This window comes from Hippoglossus stenolepis, chromosome 10 (assembly GCF_022539355.2).
Source record: "Hippoglossus stenolepis isolate QCI-W04-F060 chromosome 10, HSTE1.2, whole genome shotgun sequence".
Lineage (NCBI taxonomy): Eukaryota > Metazoa > Chordata > Actinopteri > Pleuronectiformes > Pleuronectidae > Hippoglossus > Hippoglossus stenolepis.
In genome coordinates this window covers 9,776,752-9,804,244 of record NC_061492.1, presented here as the reverse complement: position 1 = coordinate 9,804,244, position 27,493 = coordinate 9,776,752, and the positions used below count along the sequence as shown (strand labels likewise).

The 27,493-nt window shown below is 44.9% G+C and overlaps 1 protein-coding gene across 1 annotated transcript; it reads left to right on the top strand.

The window, feature by feature from the left end:
• Positions 1-707: 707 nt before the first annotated feature.
• On the top strand, positions 708-27,391 carry dync1h1 (dynein, cytoplasmic 1, heavy chain 1). Its single transcript, XM_035167264.2, has 78 exons — positions 708-1,093; positions 2,344-2,431; positions 2,536-2,709; positions 2,841-3,096; positions 3,211-3,397; positions 3,485-3,756; positions 3,849-4,076; positions 4,214-4,867; positions 4,975-5,397; positions 5,532-5,711; positions 5,856-6,005; positions 6,141-6,287; positions 6,407-6,547; positions 6,694-6,870; positions 7,015-7,125; positions 7,213-7,332; positions 7,443-7,682; positions 7,829-7,984; positions 8,125-8,238; positions 8,338-8,448; positions 8,552-8,761; positions 8,909-9,055; positions 9,141-9,307; positions 9,403-9,576; positions 9,694-10,048; positions 10,134-10,328; positions 10,414-10,696; positions 10,785-10,885; positions 11,009-11,168; positions 11,379-11,619; positions 11,699-11,882; positions 12,037-12,249; positions 12,400-12,638; positions 12,754-12,910; positions 13,008-13,232; positions 13,319-13,549; positions 13,659-13,799; positions 13,908-14,141; positions 14,249-14,455; positions 14,551-14,672; positions 14,800-14,965; positions 15,097-15,260; positions 15,402-15,531; positions 15,636-15,769; positions 15,888-16,002; positions 16,090-16,251; positions 16,381-16,595; positions 16,695-16,899; positions 17,008-17,181; positions 17,307-17,426; positions 17,573-17,693; positions 17,963-18,158; positions 18,910-19,027; positions 19,117-19,332; positions 19,418-19,630; positions 19,932-20,059; positions 20,151-20,304; positions 20,420-20,566; positions 20,679-20,829; positions 20,999-21,252; positions 21,344-21,478; positions 21,570-21,664; positions 21,781-21,955; positions 22,058-22,133; positions 22,216-22,376; positions 22,463-22,574; positions 22,667-22,727; positions 22,811-22,934; positions 23,053-23,166; positions 23,277-23,447; positions 23,564-23,781; positions 23,882-23,985; positions 24,934-25,142; positions 25,357-25,510; positions 25,696-25,838; positions 25,973-26,141; positions 26,678-26,802; positions 26,943-27,391. Exons 1-78 carry the CDS (start codon positions 844-846, stop codon positions 27,069-27,071), a joined length of 13,923 nt encoding a protein of 4,640 aa, XP_035023155.2. The 5' UTR covers positions 708-843; the 3' UTR covers positions 27,072-27,391.
• The last annotated feature ends 102 nt before the right edge of the window (positions 27,392-27,493 follow it).

Sequence of the window (27,493 nt, the reverse complement as noted above, 5' to 3'; positions counted from 1 at the left end):
AAGGAGAATAAAAGAACAGCAACCAAAGAAAGCTAATCAGATCATATATTGTAATGCTATAAAAAGATTTTTAATTTCAATAAATAAAGAGAGTAGGATAAAAAAGTTTTGTGTGTAACTTGTGGGACCAAGTTACACACAAAATAAAACATTCATAATGATAGTAAAATGTTTTTAATACGATAAATATACAGAATAGAATAAAATGTGCATTTTCTTTTAAAAAGTGGCTTTAATTCTCGATGGATCTGGATGATTTGGTTTGAAAATATGTAAGTAATAAAGTAATAAGTAATAAAAAATAACTTAGAGGGTGAGTGACGAATTCATGCAACTCATTCATTATTGATTGTATGAGTCAGCAAAAGTCTACTTGTTATGCTCATATCTGTCAGATTGTGATTATCATTATCTTATAGCAATTTTTATTTCATACCATTATACAACCAATGAATAAGTGATATTATATTTAAAGCTTTGCCACTTTGTCACTTTGGTTTTTGAAAGTTTTAGTTGCAGATGATTTTCAGCTGCATCATTGGAGACGACTCCCTTTCGCCCCCTATCGACAGACAGAAAGAAAATAGATAGATAGAATGAGAGAAATGCATCCTGGGAATTGCAGTTTTCAAGCTGATTACAGCCCAGTGAGATACCCATCCATTGAACTTCGCGTCCCACAATCCCTTGCGCGGATAAATCTGTATTGGGCAGGGTTGCGGCGTTTTGACAGAGCAGCAGCCAGCGTCCACCCAGACCCTGCAGCCTGCTACTTAACGTCAGTCCCGGCTCTTTGTTCAGTCTCACCCCCGCGACACCACCTCGTCCGCCGCCTCGGAAAGAATGTCTGACGGCGGAGGGACGGAGGAGAACTCCGGCACCATGGAGGTGTCCGCCGTTCAGACGGTGGCCGACACCTCGGTCCTGCAGAAGCACATCCGCAAACTGATACCGCTGCTCCTGGAAGATGGCGGCGAGGCCCCGGCCTCTCTGGAAAGCGCCCTGGAGGAGAAGAGCGCCGTGGAGCAGATGAGGAAGTTCCTGGGCGATCCCCAAGTTCAAACCATCCTGGTGGAGAGGAGCGCTCTCAAAGGTACATTCAGCAGCGTCATTAAATATCATGAACGCAACAGTGATAGTTTTAAAACCAACAGTGTTTTCATAAATACACGTTGAAGGCTGGCCGGTGTCATTTGACAGCCATAACAACACTGAGCTAGCTCGCTACCTCCATCATTACACTTCATTGAAAAGGGAACTACGCCACAATGGGTGGGGACGGAAAAAACCGCTCAGCATAACCCAGTATCCTTCCACTGCAGATGTCATGTGCTCAATGGCAACTGTCTGATCCTTTAAAGGTGTAATACTTGTTAAATTGAGCATTAGTTGATCAAATGGTTTTGCTAATGTAATGTTTAATTTAATGCAAGTTAGCAGTAGCATTTTCGTTTATGTAAAACTGCAGTTTATTTGTAAGAAGGATGACAAAAGTTGATATCTGGGTGCGCAGAAGAGAATAAAACCAACACAAGGTGCTATTTAAAAACACAAGGAAACCATTGTCAGAAGCACCAGTCCTGTTTTATCCACCTTCTTGGGGGTTTTATCATGTGAGTCAGCTTGTGTCAATGAACACATTATGTTCACTTTCCCCTCGGGACAATACATCCTGAGCTCCAGAGCTTCCTGCCCTCATTAATGTGTCATGAGCACTGAACCTTGGTCCCTTGATACTGCACATGACCAGCCAGACGCAGAGGCTGAGCCTGAAGGTTTTGGATTCCCACCCTCAATAATCACTTTTTTGCACTGAGAATACTGATGCCGCCATGCAGAGAGTGCGTTGTCTGCAGATGGCTATCTCTTCCTACACGCCACAGGCTGGCTTGCAAAAGAAGGGTGGGGACAAAGATGGATGGAGTCAGACCGAACAGTCAGATTGCACCGTCATCCTGCTGTGAAATGGCCCACTAACTTAGCCCTTAGCTACCATGAGTAGCTGAGCAGTTTTTGGGCCTCGAGCAAACAACTGTTATTGCTTTCTAACCCTAACCCCGTCTCTAAAAGGTGATTAGTACATTATAAACCACGTCAGCACGCAGCTTATCTTGATGATATGGTGGTTATTAAATGTAGAAATACAAAAAAATGACATTGTTATAGTTATGATGTTTTTTACTCGTTAGGAGATAATTATCCTGATCCTCAATAACTGGATATTAGACAGCAACTGCGAACACACACTGATCATCACTTAAAATATCTGTGCATTGAATATGATTTCTTGAAATGTCTTATTTGTCCACATAACACATTCATATCTATTTATTCTTCACACAGAGGATGTTGGAGATGAAGGTGAGGAGGAGAAAGAGTGCATCACCTATAACATCAGCATTGATATACACTATGGGATCAAGTCCAACAGGTAAATTATGCATCTAAATCATGAAAATTGTTATATGGAGAAAAGGCACGACACTCAGCTTTCACTTCTGTTAATTCTGTGAATGTGTTTTTCTTCCCCTGCAGCTTGGCTTTGATCAAGAGGACCGTAGTCATTGATGCAGACAAGCCGATTTCCACCCAAGTTCGAGTTCTGACCTTGAGTGAGGATTCTCCCTATGAGACACTCCACTCTTTCATCAGCAATGCCGTTGCGCCTTTCTTCAAGTCTTACATCCGCGAGTCTGGCAAGGCTGACAGGTAATTTCTAAGGATGTGTCATTTTTGATGGTTTCAAAACCAATGAAATTAACTGCATCACAAACTTTGAATCTAGTAGTATAGGTGACAAATTCCTCCAAAGCCCCTAAATCTCTGTATTCACCTTCTAGAGATGGCGATAAGATGGCTCCCTCGGTTGAGAAAAAGATTGCAGAGCTGGAGATGGGACTTCTCCACCTGCAGCAGAACATTGAGATCCCTGAGATCAGCCTGCTCATCCACCCCATCATCGCAAACATCGCCAAGCAGTGCTATGAGCATGGAGAGAAGCCTAAGGTCACTGACTTTGGCGACAAAGTGGAGGACCCGACCTTCCTTAACCAGCTGCAATCTGGAGTCAACCGCTGGATTCGGGAGATCCAAAAGGTGAGGGGCTTTCCTGTGTTTCTGTCTCAAATTTAATCAAAGGTGTACGGGGAAATATTTATGCCTGATACCAACCACCAAGACTATTTGTCTCTGCCAACATCCTTTTATCAGGTGACAAAGCTCGATCGTGACCCCGCTTCGGGCACAGCTTTGCAGGAGATCAGTTTCTGGTTGAACCTGGAACGAGCCCTCAACAGGATCCAAGAGAAGAGAGAGAGCCCGGAGGTTCTGCTCACACTGGACATCCTCAAACATGGCAAACGTTTCCATGCTACCGTCAGCTTTGACACTGACACTGGTGAGTAACAGCCAATCAGAAGGTTTAAATGTTTTACTCAAATTCCTTTTGCTTACAATTGTTTTTTGCTTGCTCTACTTCACACAGGTCTGAAACAGGCTGTCGAGACTGTGAATGACTACAATCCTCTGATGAAGGATTTCCCTCTCAATGACCTGCTCTCTGCCTCAGAGCTCGATAAGATCCGCCAGGCGCTGATGGCCATTTTCACTCACCTGAAAAAGATTAGAAACACCAAGTACCCTATCCAGAGAGCCCTGCGTCTTGTAGAGGCCATCTCCAGGGACTTGAGCTCCCAGCTCCTCAAGGTTTTGGGCACCAGGAAGCTCATGCATGTTGCCTACGAGGAATTTGAAAAGGTTAGTGTGGTTTTTAGAAGTACACGCTTACTTCAGCTCCTAAGAAATGTAATGTATCATGACTAAATGTCCTTTTAAAATTCTGTGTGCAGGTGATGGTGGCTTGCTTCGAGGTGTTCCAGACCTGGGAGGATGAGTATGAGAAACTCCAGGTGCTTCTGAGGGACATTGTGAAGAGGAAGAGAGAGGAGAACCTGAAGATGGTGTGGCGTCTGAGCCCAGCCCACAGGAAGCTCCAATCCCGACTGGACCACATGAGACGTTTCAGACGGCAGCACGAGCAGCTGAGGGCTGTCATCGTCCGTGTGCTGAGGCCTCAGGTAAAATTTAAACTATAAGTTTTATACAGTTCACAGTTGCCTTACCTAACAGTTGCCTCACTAACTTAACTTGTTCTCTTTATGTAGAGCCTTCCATTGTAGAGATTAATGTCTGTTTTATGCACTTTTGTCTCCAGGTCTCTGCTCTGCCCCAGCATGCTCCCGGGGAGACAGTTGAACCTCAAGATATGAAGGTAGCTGGAGTTCTCTTTGATGCGGCCGATGCCAACGCTATCGAGGAGGTCAACCTGGCATATGAGAACGTCAAAGAGGTTGATGGTCTGGATGTGTCTAAGGAAGGCATGGAAGCCTGGGAAGCTGCCATGAAGCGTTACGATGAGCGCATCGACCGCGTAGAGACCCGCATCACTGCCCGCCTGCGTGATCAGCTGGGAACTGCCAAGAATGCCAACGAGATGTTTCGCATCTTCTCCCGCTTCAACGCTCTGTTTGTGCGCCCCCACATCCGCGGTGCCATCCGGGAGTACCAGACGCAGCTCATCCAGCGCGTGAAAGACGACATTGAGTCTCTGCACGACAAGTTCAAAGTGCAGTATCCTCAGAGCCAGGCCTGTAAGATGAGCCACGTCCGCGACCTGCCACCTGTGTCTGGATCCATCATCTGGGCCAAGCAGATTGACCGTCAGCTGACTGCCTACATGAAGAGGGTGGAGGATGTTCTGGGAAAAGGCTGGGAGAACCACGTGGAGGGGCTGAAGCTAAAGCAGGATGGAGATAGCTTCAGGGCCAAACTCAACACTCAAGAGATATTTGATGATTGGGCTCGTAAGGTATGGATTTGATCATAATGAATCTTAAATACTGCAAATTTTTATTTTCTTTGTCAAATATTACTCAATATTTGTATTAATTGTCAATTCTTTCTATTGTAATTCAGGTACAGCAGCGTAACCTCGGTGTATCTGGCCGCATCTTCACCATTGAGAGTACTCGTGCCCGTGGACGTACAGGAAACATGCTCAAGCTTAAAGTCAACTTCCTCCCAGAGATCATCACCTTGTCCAAAGAGGTCCGCAACCTCAAGTGGCTGAGCTTCCGTGTTCCCTTGGCCATCGTCAACAAGGCCCACCAAGCTAACCAGCTGTACCCGTTCGCCATCTCCTTGATCGAGAGTGTTCGCACCTACGAGCGCACTTGTGAGAAGGTGGAGGAGAGGATTTCTATCTCCCTGCTGGTGGCTGGGCTGAAGAAAGAGGTTCAGGCTCTTGTTACTGAAGGCATCACTCTGGTCTGGGAGTCCTACAAGCTGGATCCTTATGTTCAGAGGCTGGCTGAGACAGTGTTCAACTTCCAGGAAAAGGTCAGTGTGGAGACATTAATATTCAGAAGTGTACACTCTGTAGGAATATTGACTTGTTGTCTTTTAAGATTTAAACGACAGATGTTAAATCATCACTAACAAACATATTTGTCTCTGTTGTATGTGATTTCCAGGTTGATGACCTCTTACTGATTGAGGAGAAAATAGACTTGGAGGTTCGCTCTCTGGAGACGTGCATGTTTGACCACAAGACCTTCTCTGAAATCCTCAACCGAGTCCAGAAGGCAGTGGATGACCTAAATTTGCACTCCTACTCCAACCTGCCCATCTGGGTCAACAAGCTTGACATTGAGGTTGGTACCACATATTAACCAAATACTATTTGTCACTCTCATTCAGTTTGATACCAAAATGAAGGGTTGCTGAAATTCTTATTCTTCACATGTGGTTGGTTTGAAATTGGCACTAATGTATTTATTTTGGTTCTGTTTCCGTAGATTGAACGCATCCTGGGAGTGCGTCTGCAGGCCGGCCTTAAAGCCTGGACTCAGGTGCTCCGTGGCCAGATAGAGGACAAGGCTGATGTGGACATGGACACCGAGGCTCCACAAGTGAGCCACAAACCTGGAGGCGAGCCCAAGATTAAGGTAAGCATTGTAACAGTGGACCTTGTATTGCTTTATGCCCTGTTTTGTTTTAATGTATATAGATTCATTTTAATACCTAGGACATGTTGCATACATGGGCAGAATTGACCCTCTTATTTTTTTTTTTATCCCCAGAATGTTGTCCATGAGCTGAGGATAACTAACCAGGTCATCTATCTGAATCCCCCGATTGAAGACTGTCGCTACAAGCTTTACCAGGAGATGTTTGCCTGGAAGATGGTCATCCTTTCTCTGCCCAGGATCCAGAGCCAGAGATACCAGGTATACACCGTGTGGTCTAGACATGAGTCTCAGCTTGTCCGTGGTATCCCATAGCTCAGATATGAGTTAGTGAGAGACATAAAGATCTTTATCTAAACAAGTCTGATCTTCCTCTCCAGGTGGGCGTCCACTACGAGTTGTCAGAGGAGGAGAAGTTCTACAGAAATGCTCTGACCAGAATGCCAGATGGCCCTGCAGCCTTAGAGGAGTCCTACAATGCAGTTGAAGACATTGTCAGTGAAGTGGAGCAGTATGTCAAGGTAAGAGCCTCATTGGCCTTAGATAACAAGAAATAAAATCTCGTCATCACACTTTAATCTTACTTCTGATTGGACAGCTTGATGACTGTGTGTCCTTTTAACATAGCACTTTTAACCTTTGACTTGTCTTTGTTGGTCCTGTCCAGGTGTGGCTGCAGTACCAGTGCTTGTGGGACATGCAAGCAGAGAACATCTACAACCGTCTGGGTGAAGATCTCACCAAGTGGCAGGCCCTGCTAGTCCAAATCCGGAAAGCACGTGGAACATTTGACAATGCAGAGACACGGAAAGAGTTTGGACCTGCGGTCATAGACTATGGCAAGGTAATGATGACTAACTGTTCTAGGTGTTGTATTTGAGAGCTGTTTCTTACAAAAATGACTGTCCCACTGCAATGTTATTTTTATTTTTAATCAATCATAATCAAATTTAATTTTTACTGCATTTTTGTTTGACCCTGAAAACAGGTCCAGTCCAAGGTTAACTTGAAGTATGACTCCTGGCACAAAGAAGTCCTCAGCAAGTTTGGACAGATGCTTGGCCAGAACATGCAGGACTTCCATGCCCAGATCTCCAAGGTAATGAATAATATTATTTATATTAGAAAATTAAAAGGTTATTCTCTGAACTACAATTTAACCGCGCTTTTCTGTTCCGTCACCAAGTCCCGTCAAGATCTGGAGCAACACTCTGTGGACACAGCCAGCACTTCAGATGCTGTTAACTTCATCACATATGTCCAGACCTTGAAGCGCAAGATCAAACAGTTTGAGAAAAATGTGGACGTAAGTACTCGAAAACATTCAGTATCCTTTTTCGTACATCCCTTTTAAATAACGGCATGCTTCAAAGACAATTATAAGATCTAATGAGGTTCTTCCCCCTTTACCTCCAGTTGTTCCGCAATGGGCAGCGTTTGCTGGAGAAGCAGAGATTCCAGTTCCCACCATCTTGGCTCTACATCGACAACATTGAAGGTGAATGGGGTGCCTTCAGTGACATCATGAAGCGTAAAGATACTGCTATCCAGCAGCAGGTGGCCAACCTGCAATTGAAGATTGTTCAGGAGGACAAAGCTGTGGAAAACCGCACCACTGACTTGCTCAACGAGTGGGAAAAGACCAAACCAGTTGCTGTAAGAGAAAGAGTCATGTTATTATTATCATACCAAGAGATTCATACATTTTCGTAAAAAGAAGAGACACCTTTACGTGACCTTCATTCACTAGAGATAATTTCATCAAACGTCTTTAATGTGTAATGGATAACCTGTTCCATCAGGGTAACCTGCGTCCAGAGGAGGCTATTCAGTCCTTGACCATCTATGAAGGCAACTTTGGCCGTCTGAAGGTTGAAAGGGAGAAGTGCGCCCGTGCCAAAGAGGCCCTGGAGCTCACTGACACTGGCCTGCTCAGCGGCAGTGAAGAGAGGGTGCAGGTAATTCCTGCACACATTCACATAAAAGTTGAAGTCATAAGTTGAAGATCAAACTATGAAGAGACTTATTCCAAGACAAAATAGATGACCAAATAAATACTTTTATTTGGGCTCATTTCTGTCTTTGTGGGGACTTGTAGGTGGCACTGGAGGAGCTGCATGACCTGAAGGAGGTGTGGTCTGAGCTGGGAAGGGTTTGGGAGCAAATCGACCAGATGAAAGATCAGCCATGGGTGTCTGTGCAGCCTCGCAAGGTAAAATACACAGTAATCATTCAGATTAGTGAAGCTCTCCGTTAATACGTAAAATGTCTTTAATTTAACAGTTCTAATGTTGTTCTTGTGTGTTTGTAGCTTCGTCAGAGTCTAGATGGTCTTCTGAACCAGCTGAAGAACTTCCAAGCACGACTGAGACAGTATGCCTCGTACGAGTTCGTCCAGAGGCTGCTTAAAGGATACATGAAGGTCAGGCAGCAAGTTTTTCTCCCCACTGAGCACAAAGTTAGCCAAAAGATGAAAATGAAATTCTGGGTTATTAAAGTCTTTGCGTCTTACTTTCTCTCTCCAGGTCAACATGTTGGTGATTGAGCTGAAATCAGAGGCTCTGAAGGACCGTCACTGGAAGCAGCTGATGAAGCGTCTGCATGTGAACTGGGTCCTCTCTGAGCTGACCCTGGGACAGATCTGGGATATAGATCTGCAGAAGAATGAGATGGTGGTGAAGGATGTTCTCCTGGTCGCCCAGGGAGAGATGGCTTTGGAGGAGTTCCTCAAACAGGTGAAGAGGGAGGATCCGTTAGACTTGATGCCGTGTTTTTGTAATGCTTACAGAGGGATTAACATATTTTTTATCTACAGCTTCCTTTACAGGAAATTTTAAATGTCTCTCAAAACTCTATAATTGTCTGTGCTTGCTGGTTCTCAGATCCGTGAAGTGTGGAACTCGTACGAGCTGGACCTGGTGAACTATCAGAACAAGTGTCGTCTGATCAGAGGCTGGGATGACCTCTTCAACAAGGTCAAAGAACACATAAACAGCGTGTCTGCCATGAAGTTGTCTCCATACTACAAGGTAAACGGTTACATATTGTCTTTATTCTTACAACAATTTAATTTTGTACGAATATTACATTTTCTAAATGCGTTCTTTCTTCCAGGTGTTTGAGGAAGATGCCTTGAGCTGGGAGGACAAGCTGAATCGTATCATGGCTCTGTTTGATGTTTGGATTGACGTCCAGCGTCGCTGGGTTTACCTGGAAGGCATCTTCACAGGCAGTGCTGACATCAAACATCTGCTGCCAGTAGAAACCCAGAGATTCTCGAGGTAAATGAAGGACCCGCATTTTATGGAAACAGTTTATACATTTTTTATTTATATCTATAAACCTTATGTAATCTCTCTCTGTCTTTATCCCACAGTATCAGCACAGAGTTCTTGGCACTGATGAAGAAGGTAACAAAGTCTCCTTTAGTAATGGACGTGCTGAACATACAGGGAGTACAGAGGTCTCTGGAGCGCTTGGCTGACCTTCTGGGGAAAATCCAGAAAGCCCTGGGAGAATACCTGGAGAGAGAGAGATCCTCATTCCCCAGGTATGAAGATAACACTAAGGCAGAGCGAGCTGAAAGAGGAAATATGGAAATATACTTTGTTTTAGTAGTGCATCTTCAAAAGTTAAATTAATTGATTTATTCTTTTTTTCTTCACAGGTTCTACTTTGTGGGAGACGAGGACCTGCTTGAGATCATTGGTAACAGCAAGAATGTGGCCAAACTGCAGAAGCACTTCAAAAAGATGTTTGCTGGTGTCTCCAGCATCCTTCTGAACGAGGACAGCACTGTGGTTCTGGGAATCTCCTCCCGCGAGGGTGAAGAGATTGTCTACAAGACACCGGTCTCCATCACAGATCACCCTAAGATCAACGAGTGGCTGACGCTGGTGGAGAAGGAGATGAGGGTGACGCTGGCGAAGCTGCTTGCTGAGTCAGTCACGGAGGTCACAGCCTTTAACAAGGGCACAGCCATCGACTTGAGCCAGTACATCGACTGGATTGATCGTTACCAGGTCGACAGAGAGAGCAATCATTTGATATTCTAGACATTTAAAAAATGGTTGCAGAATTTCATTTATCTGTGTCCTCTTTCCACAGGCCCAACTGGTCGTCCTCTCCGCCCAGATTGCCTGGTCTGAGAACACTGAGGCTGCATTGACCACCATCGCTGGTGGTGAGGACCTGACGCCCATGCAGGGTGTGCTGTCAAATGTGGAGGCCACCCTCAATGTGTTGGCCGACACCGTGCTGATGGAGCAGCCTCCCATCCGCAGGAGGAAACTGGAACATTTGGTCAGTGGAATTTTTTTCACAGTATTTTTTTTCAAGAATGTTTGTTTGATGTAAACTCTCTGAAATCCCTCCTCCTCTCGCTTAGATCACCGAGCTGGTGCACCAGCGTGATGTGAGCAGGACTCTGATCAAGAACAAGATCGACAACTCCAAGTCCTTTGAGTGGCTCAGCCAGATGCGCTTCTACTTTGACCCCAAGCAGACTGACGTCCTGCAACAGCTATCCATTCAGATGGCCAATGCCAAGTTCAACTACGGCTTTGAGTACTTGGGTGTCCAGGACAAGCTTGTCCAGACACCTCTGACAGACCGCTGCTATCTGACCATGACCCAGGCTCTGGAGGCCCGTCTTGGTGGATCACCATTTGGTATGAAATTTAATTGCACACAAGAAATGGAGAATAAACAAATTAGATGGAAAACACTGAGCTTCACTGAGTTTTTCTTCTCATCTAGGTCCTGCTGGCACAGGAAAGACTGAGTCTGTGAAAGCTCTTGGTCACCAGCTTGGCCGCTTTGTACTGGTCTTCAACTGTGATGAGACATTTGACTTCCAGGTGCACAAGTGTTTCTTTGTTTTTAGTCCACTCTGTAGCTGTAAGACAATACAGATTCAGGATTTGGTTCTCATGATGGTTATATAACTTGCGCATCTCTTTTGTTCATCTTCTTTTTTTCAGGCCATGGGTCGTATCTTCGTGGGTCTGTGCCAGGTTGGAGCCTGGGGCTGCTTCGATGAGTTCAATCGTCTGGAGGAGAGAATGCTGTCTGCCGTCTCCCAGCAGGTCCAGTACATCCAGGTGGCCTTGAGGGAGCACAGCAACCCAAACAGAGACAGGAGTAAGTGTTTTATGAATGGAACCAGGAATGTTAAGGAGAATGTCCAGATAATGATGATTTAACAAATTGGCTTACTGCATGGTTAAAAGAAAAAATCCCCGGTACAGGGCAACATTTTAAAAGCATGTAATTTAGATGAGATGCATAAAATTATTATTATTCTACATGAGACCTGCAGTGTAAATGACTTATCCTCTGTCCCCTTCTCAGGTGTGCCAGTCACCACAGAGCTCCTGAACAAGCAGGTGAAGGTGAGCCCAGACATGGCCATCTTCATCACCATGAACCCTGGCTACGCTGGCCGTTCCAACCTGCCTGACAATCTGAAGAAGCTGTTCCGCAGCTTGGCCATGACCAAGCCTGACCGCCAACTCATCGCACAAGTCATGCTCTACTCTCAAGGTTTCCGCACTGCTGAGATCCTGGCTAAAAAGATTGTGCCCTTCTTCAAGTATGTACAGAAAAGTTGAAATAGCTTTGGAAGGATTTTAAGTTTATCCTCTCTGACTTACTCCTCGTCTTTATTTCAGGCTGTGCGACGAGCAGCTGTCATCTCAGAGTCACTACGATTTTGGCCTTCGAGCTCTGAAGAGTGTGCTGATTAGTGCTGGTAATGTCAAGCGTGAGCGCATCCAGAGGATCAAGAGGGAGAAGTTTGAGCGTGGAGAGGTCGTTGACGAAAATGATATCGCTGAGAACCTTCCTGAACAGGAGGTATAGTTAAATACATTAATATTAAGTATTATTAAAGTAGTAAAATTAAGTTTCTGTATTGCTTTATCATTGCTTAATCATTACTCCTGACATTTTTATAATCTAGCTTGATGAACGCGAATGATTCAATTAGTTTGTGTCCCGTTTACTGTAGATTCTGATCCAGAGTGTGTGTGAGACAATGGTTCCCAAGCTGGTGGCAGAGGACATCCCTCTGCTGTTCAGCCTTCTGTCAGATGTCTTCCCTGGTGTCCAGTACCACAGAGGAGAGATGACTGCACTGAGGGAGGAGCTGAAGAAGGTCTGTGCGGAGATGTACCTCACCTATGGAGATGGTGATGATGTGGGCACCATGTGGGTGGAGAAGGTATGTAGTTACATATACTTTTTATGTTCACTTGCTACTTTTAGAGATGGTCATTGAGTCCTCCGTTCTCAGGATCCTGAGTTCTAGGATAAAATTCCACAGTATCCAGGTGACTTTAATATTCCGAAACCTTGTCTCAACATCTTCCAGGTGCTCCAGCTGTATCAGATCACACAGATCAACCACGGCCTGATGATGGTTGGACCTTCAGGGAGTGGAAAGACCATGGCGTGGAGGGTGCTGCTCAAGGCCCTGGAGAGGCTGGAAGGTGTTGAGGGCATGGCCCACATCATCGACCCCAAGGCCATCAGCAAGGATCACCTGTACGGAACCCTGGACCCTAACACTCGTGAATGGACTGATGGCTTGTTCACACACATCCTCAGGAAGTGAGTTAAATTTTGTAATCAAGAGTAAAAGTCAACTCAGCTGATCTTGATCATGCAATGTGGCCCTTTCTTTATGGATATAAGTCATGCAAGATGCTTATTCTTTCAATTCTAGGATCATTGATAACGTCCGAGGTGAACTGCAGAAGCGCCAGTGGATCATCTTTGATGGTGATGTTGACCCTGAGTGGGTTGAAAATCTCAACTCTGTCCTGGATGACAACAAACTGCTTACCCTGCCTAACGGAGAGCGTCTCAGCTTGCCACCAAATGTAACAGCACAGCACTTCAAGCACAATTGGCTCATTTTTAATCCTGTCTGTACTGAGTTACTGTTTATTTACCCCGAGTGTCTCCCTTTCTTCACAGGTGCGTGTGATGTTTGAAGTACAGGACCTGAAGTACGCCACCCTGGCCACCGTGTCTCGCTGTGGTATGGTCTGGTTCAGTGAGGATGTCCTCAGCACTGACATGATCTTCAACAACTTCCTGGCTCGCATCCGCAGTATCCCACTGGATGAGGGAGAGGATGAAGCTCAGCGCAAGAGGAAGGGCATAGAGGATGAGGACGAGACTGCATCACCGATGTTACAGGTAAAAGGATGAAAGTACAAAAAATAAACTACGTAAGACTCAAACATTTCTTCTTCACTGATTTCCTGCTGTGTGTTTCACACTAGATCCAGCGTGACAGTGCAGCGATCCTTCAGCCCTACTTCACCTCTACAGGCCTGGTGATCAAGGCCTTGGAACATGCCTCCAAGATGGAGCACATCATGGACTTCACCCGCCTGCGCTGTTTGGGTTCCCTGTGCTCTATGCTGCACCAGGCCTGCCGTAATGTGGCTCTGTACAACAACAACCACCCTGACTTCCCTATGCCCATTGATCAGCTGGAGAGATACATGCAGGTAAGATTCTGTATTCTCTCAGTGTACGTTAAAGAAGCACAGCCGTCTTATAATTTGTGCCGTACACCACTTTTACACTGAATAATTTTGTGATGTTATCTTTCTACAGAGGTACCTAATCTACGCCGTGCTGTGGTCCTTCTCTGGTGATGGACGGCTGAAGATGAGGGCTGAGCTTGGAGAATATATTCGTCGTATCACCACTGTTCCCCTCCCCTCCGCTCCCAATGTTCCCATCATTGACTACGAGGTACAGCCTCTATGAGTTTGTCAACTATTGATTGTTCTGAGTAAAGGAAAAGTTACTCTGTATCTAAAAGTCGAGGAGGCAAGCTAAACATATTTCCTCTCCACTCAGGTGTGCATCTCAGGTGAATGGCAGTCCTGGCAAGGCAAGGTGCCCCAGATTGAGGTAGAGACCCACAAAGTGGCATCCCCCGATGTCGTGGTTCCCACTCTGGACACTGTTCGTCACGAGGCTTTGCTTTACACATGGCTGGCAGAGCACAAACCACTGGTGCTGTGTGGACCTCCTGGCTCTGGAAAAACTATGACCCTGTTCAGCGCCCTCAGGGCTTTGCCTGATATGGAGGCAAGAGACATAATCAAAGTGTTGTAGAATTAATTGGAAATCATAAAAATCAGTTCAACTTAAACTACATTTTTTAAATTTCCAAATTTCCTCCTACTCTCCATCAGGTTGTGGGTCTGAACTTCTCCAGTGCCACAACTCCAGAGCTGCTGCTGAAGACCTTTGACCACTACTGTGAGTACCGCCGTACCCCCAACGGTGTGGTCCTGGCCCCCGTCCAGCTGGGCAAATGGCTGGTGTTGTTCTGTGATGAGATCAATCTGCCAGACATGGACAAATATGGCACACAGAGAGTCATCTCTTTCCTCAGACAGGTATGATGCATGTTTTCAAATTTTAACTGCAGGATTATTGAATTTGTTTGGTTTTGTATTGTATGTGAAAACTCCCTTGTCCTGTTTCTTTGCAGATGGTGGAACATGGAGGTTTCTATCGCACCTCGGACCAGACTTGGGTCAAACTAGAGAGGATCCAGTTTGTTGGTGCCTGTAATCCTCCTACTGATCCTGGCAGAAAGCCTCTTACACACAGGTACATTAATTAGACTTAACAGAGTAGAACATTGCATATCAAAATATTAATTGTATTTTTATTGTAAAACTCCTGAAATAACCAAAAAATATACTGTATATGAGAAGTCATGGTGTGCTGTTTTTAGGTTCCTGCGCCATGTCCCTGTGGTCTATGTGGACTATCCAGGCCCAGCCTCTCTCACCCAGATTTATGGAACCTTCAACCGGGCCATGCTGCGCCTCATTCCCTCCCTACGTACATATGCTGAGCCTCTCACTGCTGCTATGGTTGAGTTCTACATCATGTCTCAGGTAAAGGAGCAACATCACGAAAACACAATTTACTACATATTTACACAGAAAACATTGTACAGACTGAAGAGGAGTATTTTTTAATATAATTTTTTCACAGTTACATTTATTTTGTTTCTTTAACCCCTCAGGAGCGGTTCACTCAGGACACCCAGCCTCACTACATCTACTCTCCCAGAGAGATGACCCGCTGGGTGAGGGGTATATTTGAGGCCCTGCGCCCACTTGAGACTCTGCCTGTTGAGGGGCTCATCCGCATCTGGGCCCATGAGGCTCTCCGCCTCTTCCAGGACAGGTGAGCATTAGTTACTGAGAGGTTACGCTGTATTAGTCACAGCTTGGATTATGAGATGTAATTTATTAACAAACTGAATTGAAGACTGATTTGAGACTTGAGACCTTTAGTGACTGAGTGGTTGGTCTTGTACTTTTCCAGGCTGGTTGATGATGAAGAGAGAAGGTGGACAGATGAAAACATTGACATGGTTGCTGTCAAACACTTTCCCAACATCGATAAGGAAAAGGCTCTTACCAGGCCTATCCTCTACAGCAACTGGCTCTCCAAGGTAAATTTGAGATATTTTGACTATACTGTGATTTCTGCTTTGGTTATGATACTGAAATTGTAAAATCTTTTAATTGACACTGAGTATCTTGTATGTGGTTGCAGGACTACATCCCAGTGGAACAGGAGGAGCTGAGGGACTATGTGAAGGCCCGTCTGAAGGTCTTCTATGAAGAGGAGCTGGATGTCCCTCTGGTGCTCTTCAACGAGGTGTTGGACCACGTCCTCAGGATTGACCGGTAAGTAAAAGCCTCTGAGATTTTATAGTTCAGTGGTTCTCATTGACCTCCAAGAATTTTTTTTATTGGTGTATTTGCTTTATCAGCAGGGTTTTAAAGATGATATATTTTTCTCTAGAATTTTCCGTCAGCCTCAGGGCCATCTCCTGTTGATCGGTGTGAGTGGAGCAGGAAAGACCACTCTATCTCGCTTTGTAGCCTGGATGAACGGACTCAGTGTCTACCAGATCAAGGTTGGTAAAAATGCATGTAAACCTATGTGAAGTGAAGTCATACAATTGTCTTTATGCATTTATTGACTTCTGTGTGTGTTTTTCCAGGTACACAGGAAATACACTGGAGACGACTTTGACGAGGACCTGCGGACTGTGCTGCGTCGCTCTGGCTGCAAGAATGAGAAGATTGCCTTTATCATGGATGAATCCAATGTGCTGGATTCTGGTTTCCTTGAGAGAATGAACACACTGCTGGCCAATGGAGAGGTAACATGCCGACCTCAGTAGGATGATGTAGAGCACCACTTGATACATCTTTGTGGCCCTCTGTAGTCATTGGGTAGTGGGCACATACTTTTCAGGTTCTCAATATTTTTTATGTCGCCTGTTTTGTAGGTTCCTGGTCTGTTTGAGGGAGATGAGTATGCCACCCTGATGACGCAGTGTAAGGAGGGAGCCCAGAAAGAGGGCCTGATGCTTGACACACACGAAGAGCTTTATAAGTGGTTCACCAGTCAGGTCATCCGAAACCTCCATGTGGTCTTCACCATGAACCCCTCATCAGAGGGCCTGAAGGACAGGGCCGCCACATCTCCTGCCCTATTCAACAGGTAGAGGAACATTATTAATACATGACATCAGAGAAACTAGGGGGATTCTGGAAAATGTGGAGTTTGTGTTAAATTAAAACGCTTATTCCCCTATGCCAGGTGTGTGCTGAACTGGTTTGGAGACTGGTCCACAGGAGCCCTTTATCAGGTGGGTAAGGAGTTCACAAGCAAGATGGATCTGGAGAAACCAAACTACAAGGTGCCAGACTACATGCCCATCGTCTACGACAAACTGCCCCAGATGCCATCTCATCGCGAGGCTATCATCAACGGCTGTGTGTTTGTGCACCAGACACTTCACCAGGTAAAGATATTTGCAGTGATGTGATTGATGCATTGTAAAGTCTAAGTTTATCTTCTACTAATGAATACTTCATATATGTTCTTAAAACTTGATATCCACTCGTTACAGGCCAACAACCGACTGGCCAAGCGAGGTGGTCATACCATGTCTATCACTCCTCGCCACTACCTGGACTTCATCAACCAGTATGCCAACCTGTTCAATGAGAAACGCAGTGAGTTAGAGGAGCAGCAGATGCACCTTAACGTCGGCCTCCGCAAAATCAAGGAGACTGTCGATCAGGTAAAATTATGGAGTATTATTCTTAATTTTGATCTGTAAAGATTTGACTTGGTCCCTAACAAACCAGGTGTCAATTTGCCAGTTCTTGTCCCACTTCCTGATTATTCTGATAACTCCTCAATAAGGTGGAGGAGCTTCGCCGTGACTTGAGAATCAAGAGCCAGGAGTTGGAGGCAAAGAATGCTGCTGCCAACGACAAACTGAAGAAGATGGTCAAAGACCAGCAGGAGGCTGAGAAGAAAAAGGTAGGCAGGAAGAAATGTTTTTCCAAGAAGACAAACATAGCTTTTTGGTATTATAACATGTTGTACAGCTACCGACGAGCTCCATTTAGCTTTGTATTGCAAAGACTTAGATTTATTAACTTGTACTGTTACTGCTGTGATTCCAGGTGATGAGCCAGGAGATCCAGGAATCCGTGTACAAGCAGCAGGTGGTGATCAAGGACAAACAGCTGAGAGTCCAAGAGGACCTGGAGCAGGTGGAGCCTGCTGTTATTGAGTCTCAGAATGGTACAGTTGCTTGTTTACTCACCTCTGTTTTCTGAGTGTTTAATTGAGATTTGCATTATAGTACTGTTAAGATAGAGGATTATTTTCCAAGCTTCTTTATCCAATAGTTATAAATACCTTTCGTTTTCTTTTCTTTTGTTTTTTCCCCATTTTTATTATATTACAATGCTATTTCAAAGTGATTTTTGTTAACAACTATCTCTGCTTACATCCTCCTTCCATCACTGCCCCTTCCTTTATCATAATCCTTCTTCGCCTGATGTTAATAGCTGTTAAGTCCATTAAGAAGCAGCACCTGGTGGAGGTGCGTTCCATGGCCAATCCCCCCGCAGCCGTGAAGTTGGCCCTGGAGTCCATCTGCTTGCTCTTGGGGGAGAGTACGACAGACTGGAAGCAGATCCGATCCATCATCATGAGGGAGAACTTCATCCCCACCATTGTTAACTTCTCCGCAGAGGAGATCAGGTGAAATGAGAGAGAATGCACTCTGCAATTGTTCACTAAAGATCACCCTCTCCCTCTTTCTTGTTTCTCCAAACTTCTCCCCCCCCCTTACTCCTCCTCTCTTTCAAACACTTTCCTCCTTCCACCTGACTAGCGGTGAGTTCTATTAAGCGGCAGCACCTAGTAGAAGTGCGGGCTATGACCAATCCCCCAGCTGCAGTCAAACTGGCCCTGGAGTCTATCTGCCTTATGCTGGGCGAGGAGACCAATGACTGGAAAAAAATCAGACAAGTTATTATCAGGGACAATTTCATCAGCAGCATAATCAACTTTTCCTCTGAGGAAATGAGGTACCGGCATCAACAGTGTCTGTTTAGTCTTTATCTAATGGAAACTCAAATTATATTTAATCAGTACATTAATCAACCAACATCTGTGATTATTTTTTCATTGTAGGTTTCTGGAACAGTCTCAGTGGTTGATTTTGTAGAAATAGAACATGAACTGATGGTAACGTGTGGTTGACTGACTGGAATCAATCCTGGATCGTTGTCAGTGTCCTGATTTTGCATTTCTCCCTGGAAAGATGATAGAATTTACATCCCAATCCCCAAGCCAAACAAAAATTACATTACTGTAGCCCAATACTATTAATTAATATTAACTTTCTTTTGATTTAACAAAATTTCTCCACCCCTTACATATAAGTAAATATAGACTGTTAATAGTACTGCCGTTTTCTAACTTCTTGGACTGTTTCTCCTTTATCCAGTGATTCCATCCGTGACAAGATGAAGAAGAACTATCTTTCCAACCCAGGCTACAACTATGAAGGTGTCAACAGAGCCTCTCTGGCCTGTGGGCCTATGGTGAAATGGGCAATTGCTCAAGTAAGAAGACAAAAATAATGTGAAGATTATGATAAGAGGGTGGAAAGGGTTGTCCTTTTAATGCATGCCATGTTCTTCCACTCCTTTAGCTCAATTATGCTGACATGCTGAAGCGTGTGGAGCCTCTGCGCAGCGAACTGCAAAAGCTTGAGGATGATGCCACGGACAACAAGAACAGGGCAGAGGAGGTTGAGCAGATGATCAGAGACCTGGAGTCCAGCATCGCTCGCTACAAGGAGGAGTACGCCGTCCTCATCTCAGAGGCCCAGGCCATTAAGGCCGACCTGGCTGCAGTTGAGGCGAAGGTAACATCAGATAAATGTTTTGCTTCTGGGTTTTTTCGCTCTGTTTTATTCCACTTCAAACTGAAATATTGATCTTCTCTCTCAGGTGAATCGCAGCACAGCCCTTCTGAAGAGTCTGTCAGCTGAAAGCGAACGCTGGGAGAAGACCAGTGAGACCTTCAAGAACCAGATGTCCACCATCGCTGGAGACTGTTTACTCTCTTCAGCATTCATTACCTACGCTGGCTACTTTGAACAGCAGATGAGACAGAACCTGTTCACTACTTGGTCTCATCACCTGCAGCAGGCAAACATTCAGGTACTTGGAAGTGCTGAAGACACATGTGTATCTACAAATACCATTCATATTTACGTTAATAGAAACATAATAGATGTTGATATAAAACATTAAAGTTTTTTTTGATTCCTCAGAATGAAGATGTTACAATCATATAAGAGGTTATGGCAAAGTTAGGTTTTTAGCTATAGAATACAGGTTATTATTCATACATTGTATTTTCTTTTATCGTTCTTTTTTCAGCAATGTTTCTTTCAACCAGCCACAACCACACATTTTGCATTTCCTGTAATCTAATATCCGGACTAAATTTCTCCCACAGTTCCGTACGGATATCGCTAGAACTGAGTACCTGTCCAATGCTGACGAGAGGCTGCGTTGGCAGGCCAACTCCCTCCCAGCTGACGACCTGTGCACTGAGAATGCCATCATGCTCAAGCGCTTCAACAGGTCAGTAACTTTATTTTCTGGAATTGTAATGTTGTCTTCAGTGTTTCTTATTACTATTAGGCTGATTGTTCTATACCATTGTTCTTTTTAGGTACCCACTCATCATCGACCCATCAGGCCAAGCCACAGAGTTCATTATGAACGAGTACAAAGATCGCAAGATCACCAGAACCAGTTTCCTGGATGATGCCTTCAGGAAGAACCTGGAGAGCGCCTTGCGTTTTGGAAACCCACTGCTGGTCCAGGTAAGAGCAGTTACTTAACACTGAATTGCAGTTATTGAGCACTCTTTACTTGATCACGGTCACCTGCCCTTTTAGTTTCATGAATTTCGTGATTCACGCTTTTGTTGCTCTGTAGGATGTAGAAAGTTACGACCCTATCCTGAACCCAGTGCTGAACAGAGAGGTCCGCAGAACTGGAGGACGTGTCCTCATCACCCTCGGAGACCAGGACATCGATCTGTCGCCTTCATTTGTCATCTTCCTCTCCACAAGAGACCCAACGGTGAGTAATGTTCCTTTGTAGCTTAGGTAACCTCATTAGAAAGTCATCTGTAAATTTAGGGCATTTCCTTGTTGTTCAGTTTTTTTTAATATGGTGTTTCTTGTGTATGCAGGTGGAGTTCGCACCAGACTTGTGTTCTCGTGTGACATTTGTCAACTTCACGGTGACACGCAGCAGCCTCCAGAGCCAGTGTCTCAACGAGGTCCTAAAGGCTGAGAGGCCTGATGTGGATGAGAAACGCTCTGACCTCCTCAAACTGCAAGGTGAGACACTAAGGGGTAGAGGCACCAACACATTGATGGGACAAATCTGGGGATAATGATTATTAAGCCTTAGATTGATAATTCAGACTTGAGTCTCTGTGGTAAAATAATGGTCTGAAATCAGAATACCAATTGCTTGCCAATACCAAATACTCCTCTCTCCTTTTAGGCGAGTTCCAGCTTCGCCTGCGTCAGCTGGAAAAATCTCTGCTGCAGGCCCTCAATGAGGTCAAGGGCCGTATCCTTGACGACGACACTATCATCACCACACTGGAGAACTTGAAGAAGGAGGCGGCCGAGGTGACGAGAAAGGTGGAGGAGACGGACATCGTTATGGCAGAGGTGGAGGCTGTGTCACAGCAGTACCTGTCTCTGTCGTCAGCCTGCAGCAGCATCTACTTCACCATGGAGGCTCTCAACCAGGTCTGGATACATGTCGACTTGTTTCAGTATCATTCATCTGCAAACATATCTCAATATAAAAGCTAACTTTTGTTTTACTGTCTTGTTCCAGATGCACTTCCTGTACCAGTACTCTCTTAAGTTTTTCCTGGACACCTACCACACAGTGCTGTATGAGAACTCCAACCTCAAGAACATCACTGACCACTCACAGAGACTCGCTGTCATCACCAAGGACCTCTTCCAGGTTTGAACCACACGTTTTGAAAACAAGAGGCCCGCTCTCTTTGTTGATGTGAATACAATGGACATAAATTTGTCTGTTTTCTTGAATGTAGGTGGCATTTAACAGGGTAGCCAGAGGTATGCTGCACCACGACCACATTACCTTTGCCATGCTGCTGGGTAGGATCAGCCTGAAGGGCATAACCAGGTAATACACCAATATTACACCAAAAGTATTGCAAAACTTATAACAAAATAAAAGCTGTAGTCTCAGTTAACATCCACAAGCACAAATCTGAACCATTTGAAATCCATCTCTTTCAGTGAGCCGTCATATGACACAGAGTTCCAGCACTTCCTGCGCAGTAAGGAGATTGTTCTGACGGGCATGTCACTGCCCAAGGTGAAGGGTTTGACCACTGAGCAGAGTGAGGCCATGGTCCGTCTCAGCCGCCTTCCGGCATTCAAAGACCTGGTGGGCAAAGTTGAGGCTGATGATGTGAGTAGTTGCAGATTCTGTTGGTCCATTTACACAAAATCTGAGCTCACTGATAATCTGAGAGAACCTGCTGATCATTATGGCTTTGTGTTGATATTCTAGCAATTCTTCATGTGGATTGAGAGCAACAGTCCAGAGCTGGCAGTTCCTTATCTGTGGGCAGAGGAGAAGCAGTCCAGTGAGTGTATACAGTATTATTTTAATGACAAGTAAGAATAAATAACATGCTGTTCTTTGACCTGTCTTATCTTCCGTTTCAGCTCCCATTGGCCAGGCAGTGCATCAGCTGCTGCTGATTGAGAGCTTCCGTCCCGACCGTATGTTGGCCATGTCCCACATCTTCGTCTCAAAGGTTCTGGGAGATACCTTCATGAACATCATCGAGCAGCCTCTTGACCTGGGTAACATCGTGGACAGTGAGGTAACGTCAAATATTTCTTTTGATATTTTTTTGTCCAGAGCACTTGCTGTTGCATGTTGCTGACATGGTTTTTCTTGTGTCTGTAGGTGAAGCCCAGCACCCCAGTGTTGATGTGCTCTGTACCAGGTTATGATGCCAGCGGATTGGTCAGAGATCTCGCTGCTGAGCAGAACAAACAAATCACTTCCATCTCTATTGGTAAGGAAGGAATCCGCTCTGAGGTTTGTTGTTAAGCTAAGTCAACGGCATAAGTGACGATATAAAATGTTTTGTTTTTCTACTGCACACAGGTTCTGCTGAGGGCTTCAACAAGGCCGACAGAGATATCAACACAGCTGTCAAGTCTGGCAGGTGAGTGATGTTGTTAATGTGTATTTGTAAGGGTGTACACTGTATTTTGTTGTACTTATGGCCTGTCTGTTATCGTCCTCTAGGTGGGTGATGTTGGAGAACGTTCATCTTGCCCCTGGGTGGCTCATGCAGCTGGAGAAGAAGCTCCACTCTATGCAGCCTCACACCAGCTTCAGGCTTTTCCTGACAATGGAGATCAACCCCAAGGTAAACCACATCACTCATAAAGTTATTTTAAACATTTTATAATGTTGATGTAGCTCTAGTCCCAAACTCCTTGTTCTTTTACCTACGTTAAATTCTCATCACTGTGTTTTCCTGCCAGGTGCCTGTGAATCTGCTCCGTGCAGGTCGGATCTTTGTGTTTGAGCCTCCTCCTGGTGTCAAGGCCAACATGCTCAGGACTTTCAGCGGCATCCCTGTGGCTCGCATGTGCAAGGTGAATTGAATTTGTCTCACAATATATTTCACAAGTTAAATCGTCAATCACCTACATGCGTTCTCTATACATTTACTTCCTGAATAACTTTCCCCCCCATGTTTCTTCAGGCTCCCAACGAGCGTGCACGTCTGTACTTTCTGCTGGCTTGGTTCCATGCAGTCATTCAGGAGCGTCTGCGCTATGCACCTCTGGGATGGTCCAAGAAATACGAGTTCGGAGAGTCGGACCTCCGCTCTGCCTGTGACACCGTTGACACCTGGCTGGACGACACTGCTAAGGTAGCGGAATATTGCACAAATTCTACAAACTGCCTTAAATGTGTCGGCATGAAAATGATTTGCTGTCAGTGGAAACTTTTTACTCATTGATGTAAAACCACTTTCCAAACACACAGGGTCGTCAGAACATCGCACCAGACAAGATCCCCTGGGCGGCTCTGAAAACCCTGATGGCTCAGTCCATCTATGGCGGCCGCATCGACAACGAGTTTGACCAGCGCCTGCTCATCACCTTCCTCGACCGCATCTTCACCAAGAGAAGCTTCGACAGCGAGTTCAAACTGGCTCTGAAGGTTGACGGACACAACGATATCAAGATGCCTGAAGGCATTCGGTCAGTTTTATTTAACCTTTTCCCTGTGGTGTAAGATTGAAAGACTGTTCCCGCTGAACTCAACCAGTAAAGATTCCTTGTCTTGTTGATTTTGTTTCAGGCGTGAGGAGTTCATGCACTGGGTTGAGATGCTTCCCGACACTCAAACTCCATCTTGGCTTGGATTGCCTAGCAATGCTGAGAAGGTCCTGCTCACCACTCAGGGTATGATGCTGCAACTGGTCGTCTTCATCGTCTGTACTGTTGTGTTTTGTCACAGCGAGTGGAACCCAGCACATCGTCACTCTTCTTCCTCAGTCGGCTGGACAGATGAACCATTAACAATCTGTCCCTCTCTCTGTTCTAGTGTTTTAACTCTTACTTTGACAGGCTGTCACGGTGCAGTGAAATGGTCGAGATCTCATATTTACATCTGCTTTGGGCAGAACACTGTTCGTGGTGGCAAAGAAAATGTTCAGGGTTCTTCTTCCGCTAATCTCATCTTCTCATCAGCTAACTTCACTAGTATCTCCTAGTTGTAGTTTTGTGTGTCATAGTCCTGCATTTCAGTTTAGCTTTAGCTCACAGCCATCATGCTTTAGAAGGTGCTCTGCCCAAAGGAAGGGTGTGCGTGTCCTCACCCTCCAGCAGCTGTATTTCACAGCCATCATGTCGCTTTGCTAAGATACCATTCCCATCCCACCACCATGTCAGGATTCAAACCTGCCACAAATCTCCCCATCCCCTTTGCTCCCCATCAAATCCTCCATTTTTGTTTCGTCACCTCCAACACACTCCCCTTGTACCTCCCTCCACACTCCCTCTATCCTCACTCCCGTCCCTTAATTAACCCTCAAAACCTCACTCCCTACATTAGTTACATTCATTTCTTTTACAGGTCCAGTAATGAATGCGGTTATTTATGCATTTGGGATTTATGTGTTTGTTGGAAATGCTGCCTTATTCCTTATGTGTTTAATCCGACCCAGTGTAGTCCTAATTTCTTTGTCTGCCACTATTTCTTTTTCTTGCCTTTTTTTAATTGAAGGATCCTTGAGGTAAGCTTCATGTTTCTTTGTACCACAATTAATTTCTTTTCCTCCTACCTCCCACCATGGCCTTGTTTTTCCACCTCCCTCCCCACTCACATGCTCCCTCCGCCGGGCTGCGCAGGCACTGACATGATGGGTAAGATGCTGAAAATGCAGATGTTGGAGGATGAGGATGACCTTGCCTATGACACGGAGAAGAAGGAGCGCTCTGCATCCACGTCTGACACCCAGCCCGCCTGGATGAGGACCCTTCACACCACTGCCTGCAACTGGCTGCAGCTCATGCCGCAAACAGTCAATCTGCTCAAACGCACAGTAGAGAACATCAAGGTAATGGCTGAAATAAGAGGAATGTTGGTTGGGGAACAGTCTTCTAGAGACAAACCTAAAATAAGCAGGAAGCTGCTCAACATCATTGAAAATATCTTGTGTTTGATAGATTTTTGTGCTTGACTCGTGAGGTAATGAGACGTTTACATACTTACTTGGCCTTGTGTGTCACTAGTTCCTCTGTATTTGATGAATTATCCTCTTCCTCCACCAGGACCCACTGTTCAGGTTCTTTGAGCGTGAGGTGAAGATGGGCTGCAAGATGCTGCAGGAGGTCCGCCAGGATCTGACCGATGTGGTGCAAGTGTGCGAGGGCAAGAAGAAGCAGACCAACGACCTGCGCACACTCATCAGCGAACTTGTTAAAGGTAAACTTTCACAGTTTCACTCAGCTTTGTTTATGTTTTTAAATAGATTTAACTTGTTTTAAAAAATGTTATAATATGGGGATATAACTGCACTAATTTCTTTTTCTTGACAGGCGAGCTATTACTAAACAGATTATGCTTTGAGTGAATAACAAATGTGTATATATGTTTGTTTGTCTCTGTAGGCATCCTCCCTCGCAGCTGGTGTCGCTACACAGTCCCAACTGCCATGACTGTGATCCAGTGGGTGGCAGACTTCAGTGAGAGGATCAAACAGCTGCAGCACATCTCCCAGGGAGCTGCCAGTGGGGGTGCAAAGGAGCTGAAGGTAGTTTGGTTCGCTGTTCATCCACAGGATCACAAAACCGGAGTCTTAAATAGTGCGATAGATTCTGCAAAAACTGACAGAGGCACTCACGGTACTGTTATATCCCTCTTCTCTTTCCGTCTCCACTTCACCAGAACATCCACGTGTGCCTCGGCAGCCTGTTTGTACCAGAGGCTTACATCACCGCAACGCGCCAGTATGTGGCACAGGCAAACAGCTGGTCTCTGGAAGAGCTGTCTCTCGAGGTTAATGTCACCACTGCCCAGGGCACCCCACTGGACGCCTGCAGCTTCGGCATCAAAGGTCAGAAAAACAAAGCTCAAAGTAATATAGAGTTTTACACAGCTGTTAAGTGAGGTTCCAAATTGTCTTTATAAATACCTATCAAAGTAGATGGCACTCAGTAGAGCACACACCTCCATGCAGTCCCATTAAATTCAATCAGGACCAACTTTCAAAGACTTACAGATATCAGTTCCTTACATATGCCAGATTTTTTTCACCAAGATCCATGCATTTTTTTCTGGAAAAAATGTTTATCTTGCCTATCTCACAATGTTAATGATAGTGGGGGGTGGCTAAAATTGAAGGGGCGCTGTCTTGGCCCATGTCCCACCCTCCCATCAAGTTTCCAGGAAATCTGTGTAGTACTTTTTTGCCTAATCATGCTGAAAAACAGATTGGTCTAAAAAACATTCTTCTCATGAAGGTAACTAAAGAAAGGAAATCCCCAATAATTACTCTTAAGATAAGAATCCAGTTTGTCACCACAAGATAAGAGAGTTGTATTATTCTATTATATTGTTTCTAATGTCGAACATGCTCACTGTTGCTCTCAGGTCTGAAACTGCAGGGATCTACCTGTGCCAACAACAAGCTGTCTCTGTCCAACACCATCTCCACGGAGCTGCCTCTCACTCAGCTCCGATGGATCACGCAATGCAGCACTGAGAAGAGACACATGGTATGAACACAGACACACAACAAGATGTCTTTCTATTAAATGTATATTCTCAAAGCATTTAGAAAATCACGAGGCCATTAAATTATATTTTTTTCTTTTTGCTGTCTGCATCTAATTTTTTTTCCTTCTGCCCACCACAGGTGACTCTGCCCGTTTACCTGAACTTCACCAGGTCTGACCTCATCTTCACCGTCGACTTCGACATCGCCACCAAGGAAGATCCACATAGCTTCTACGAGCGTGGAGTCGCTGTCCTGTGCACCGAGTAAACAACCCAAGTCATTCCTAAAGACCAGAGAGTCTTGCTTATTTACCCCACACTTAATCACGTACCTATTAACCACCATTTATAAAGTAGTGTGTAGTCAATATTAAATGTAGTAAGACATTTGTGGAGCAGTAACACACATGTACTCATTCTTAATGTTTTTGGAAAGTGTCTCAGAAGGTCAGGGGAATGTTGTCAGATGGTAAATGATGAGGAAAATGAAATGTGGGAAAAGAGAGTTGAAAGAAAAATGTGTTTTTATGAAGGAATCTGTATGTTTTTAGATTGAATAAAGCCACAATAGAAGGAAGATGAACTGCATTGATGACTTCAGTTTCATTTTTATTAGTGAAATATTTACTGTGTTCATTTTTTTAAGTAACTAGAGTGGAGTAAAATACAGCCGGAGCCAATTTAAAATGT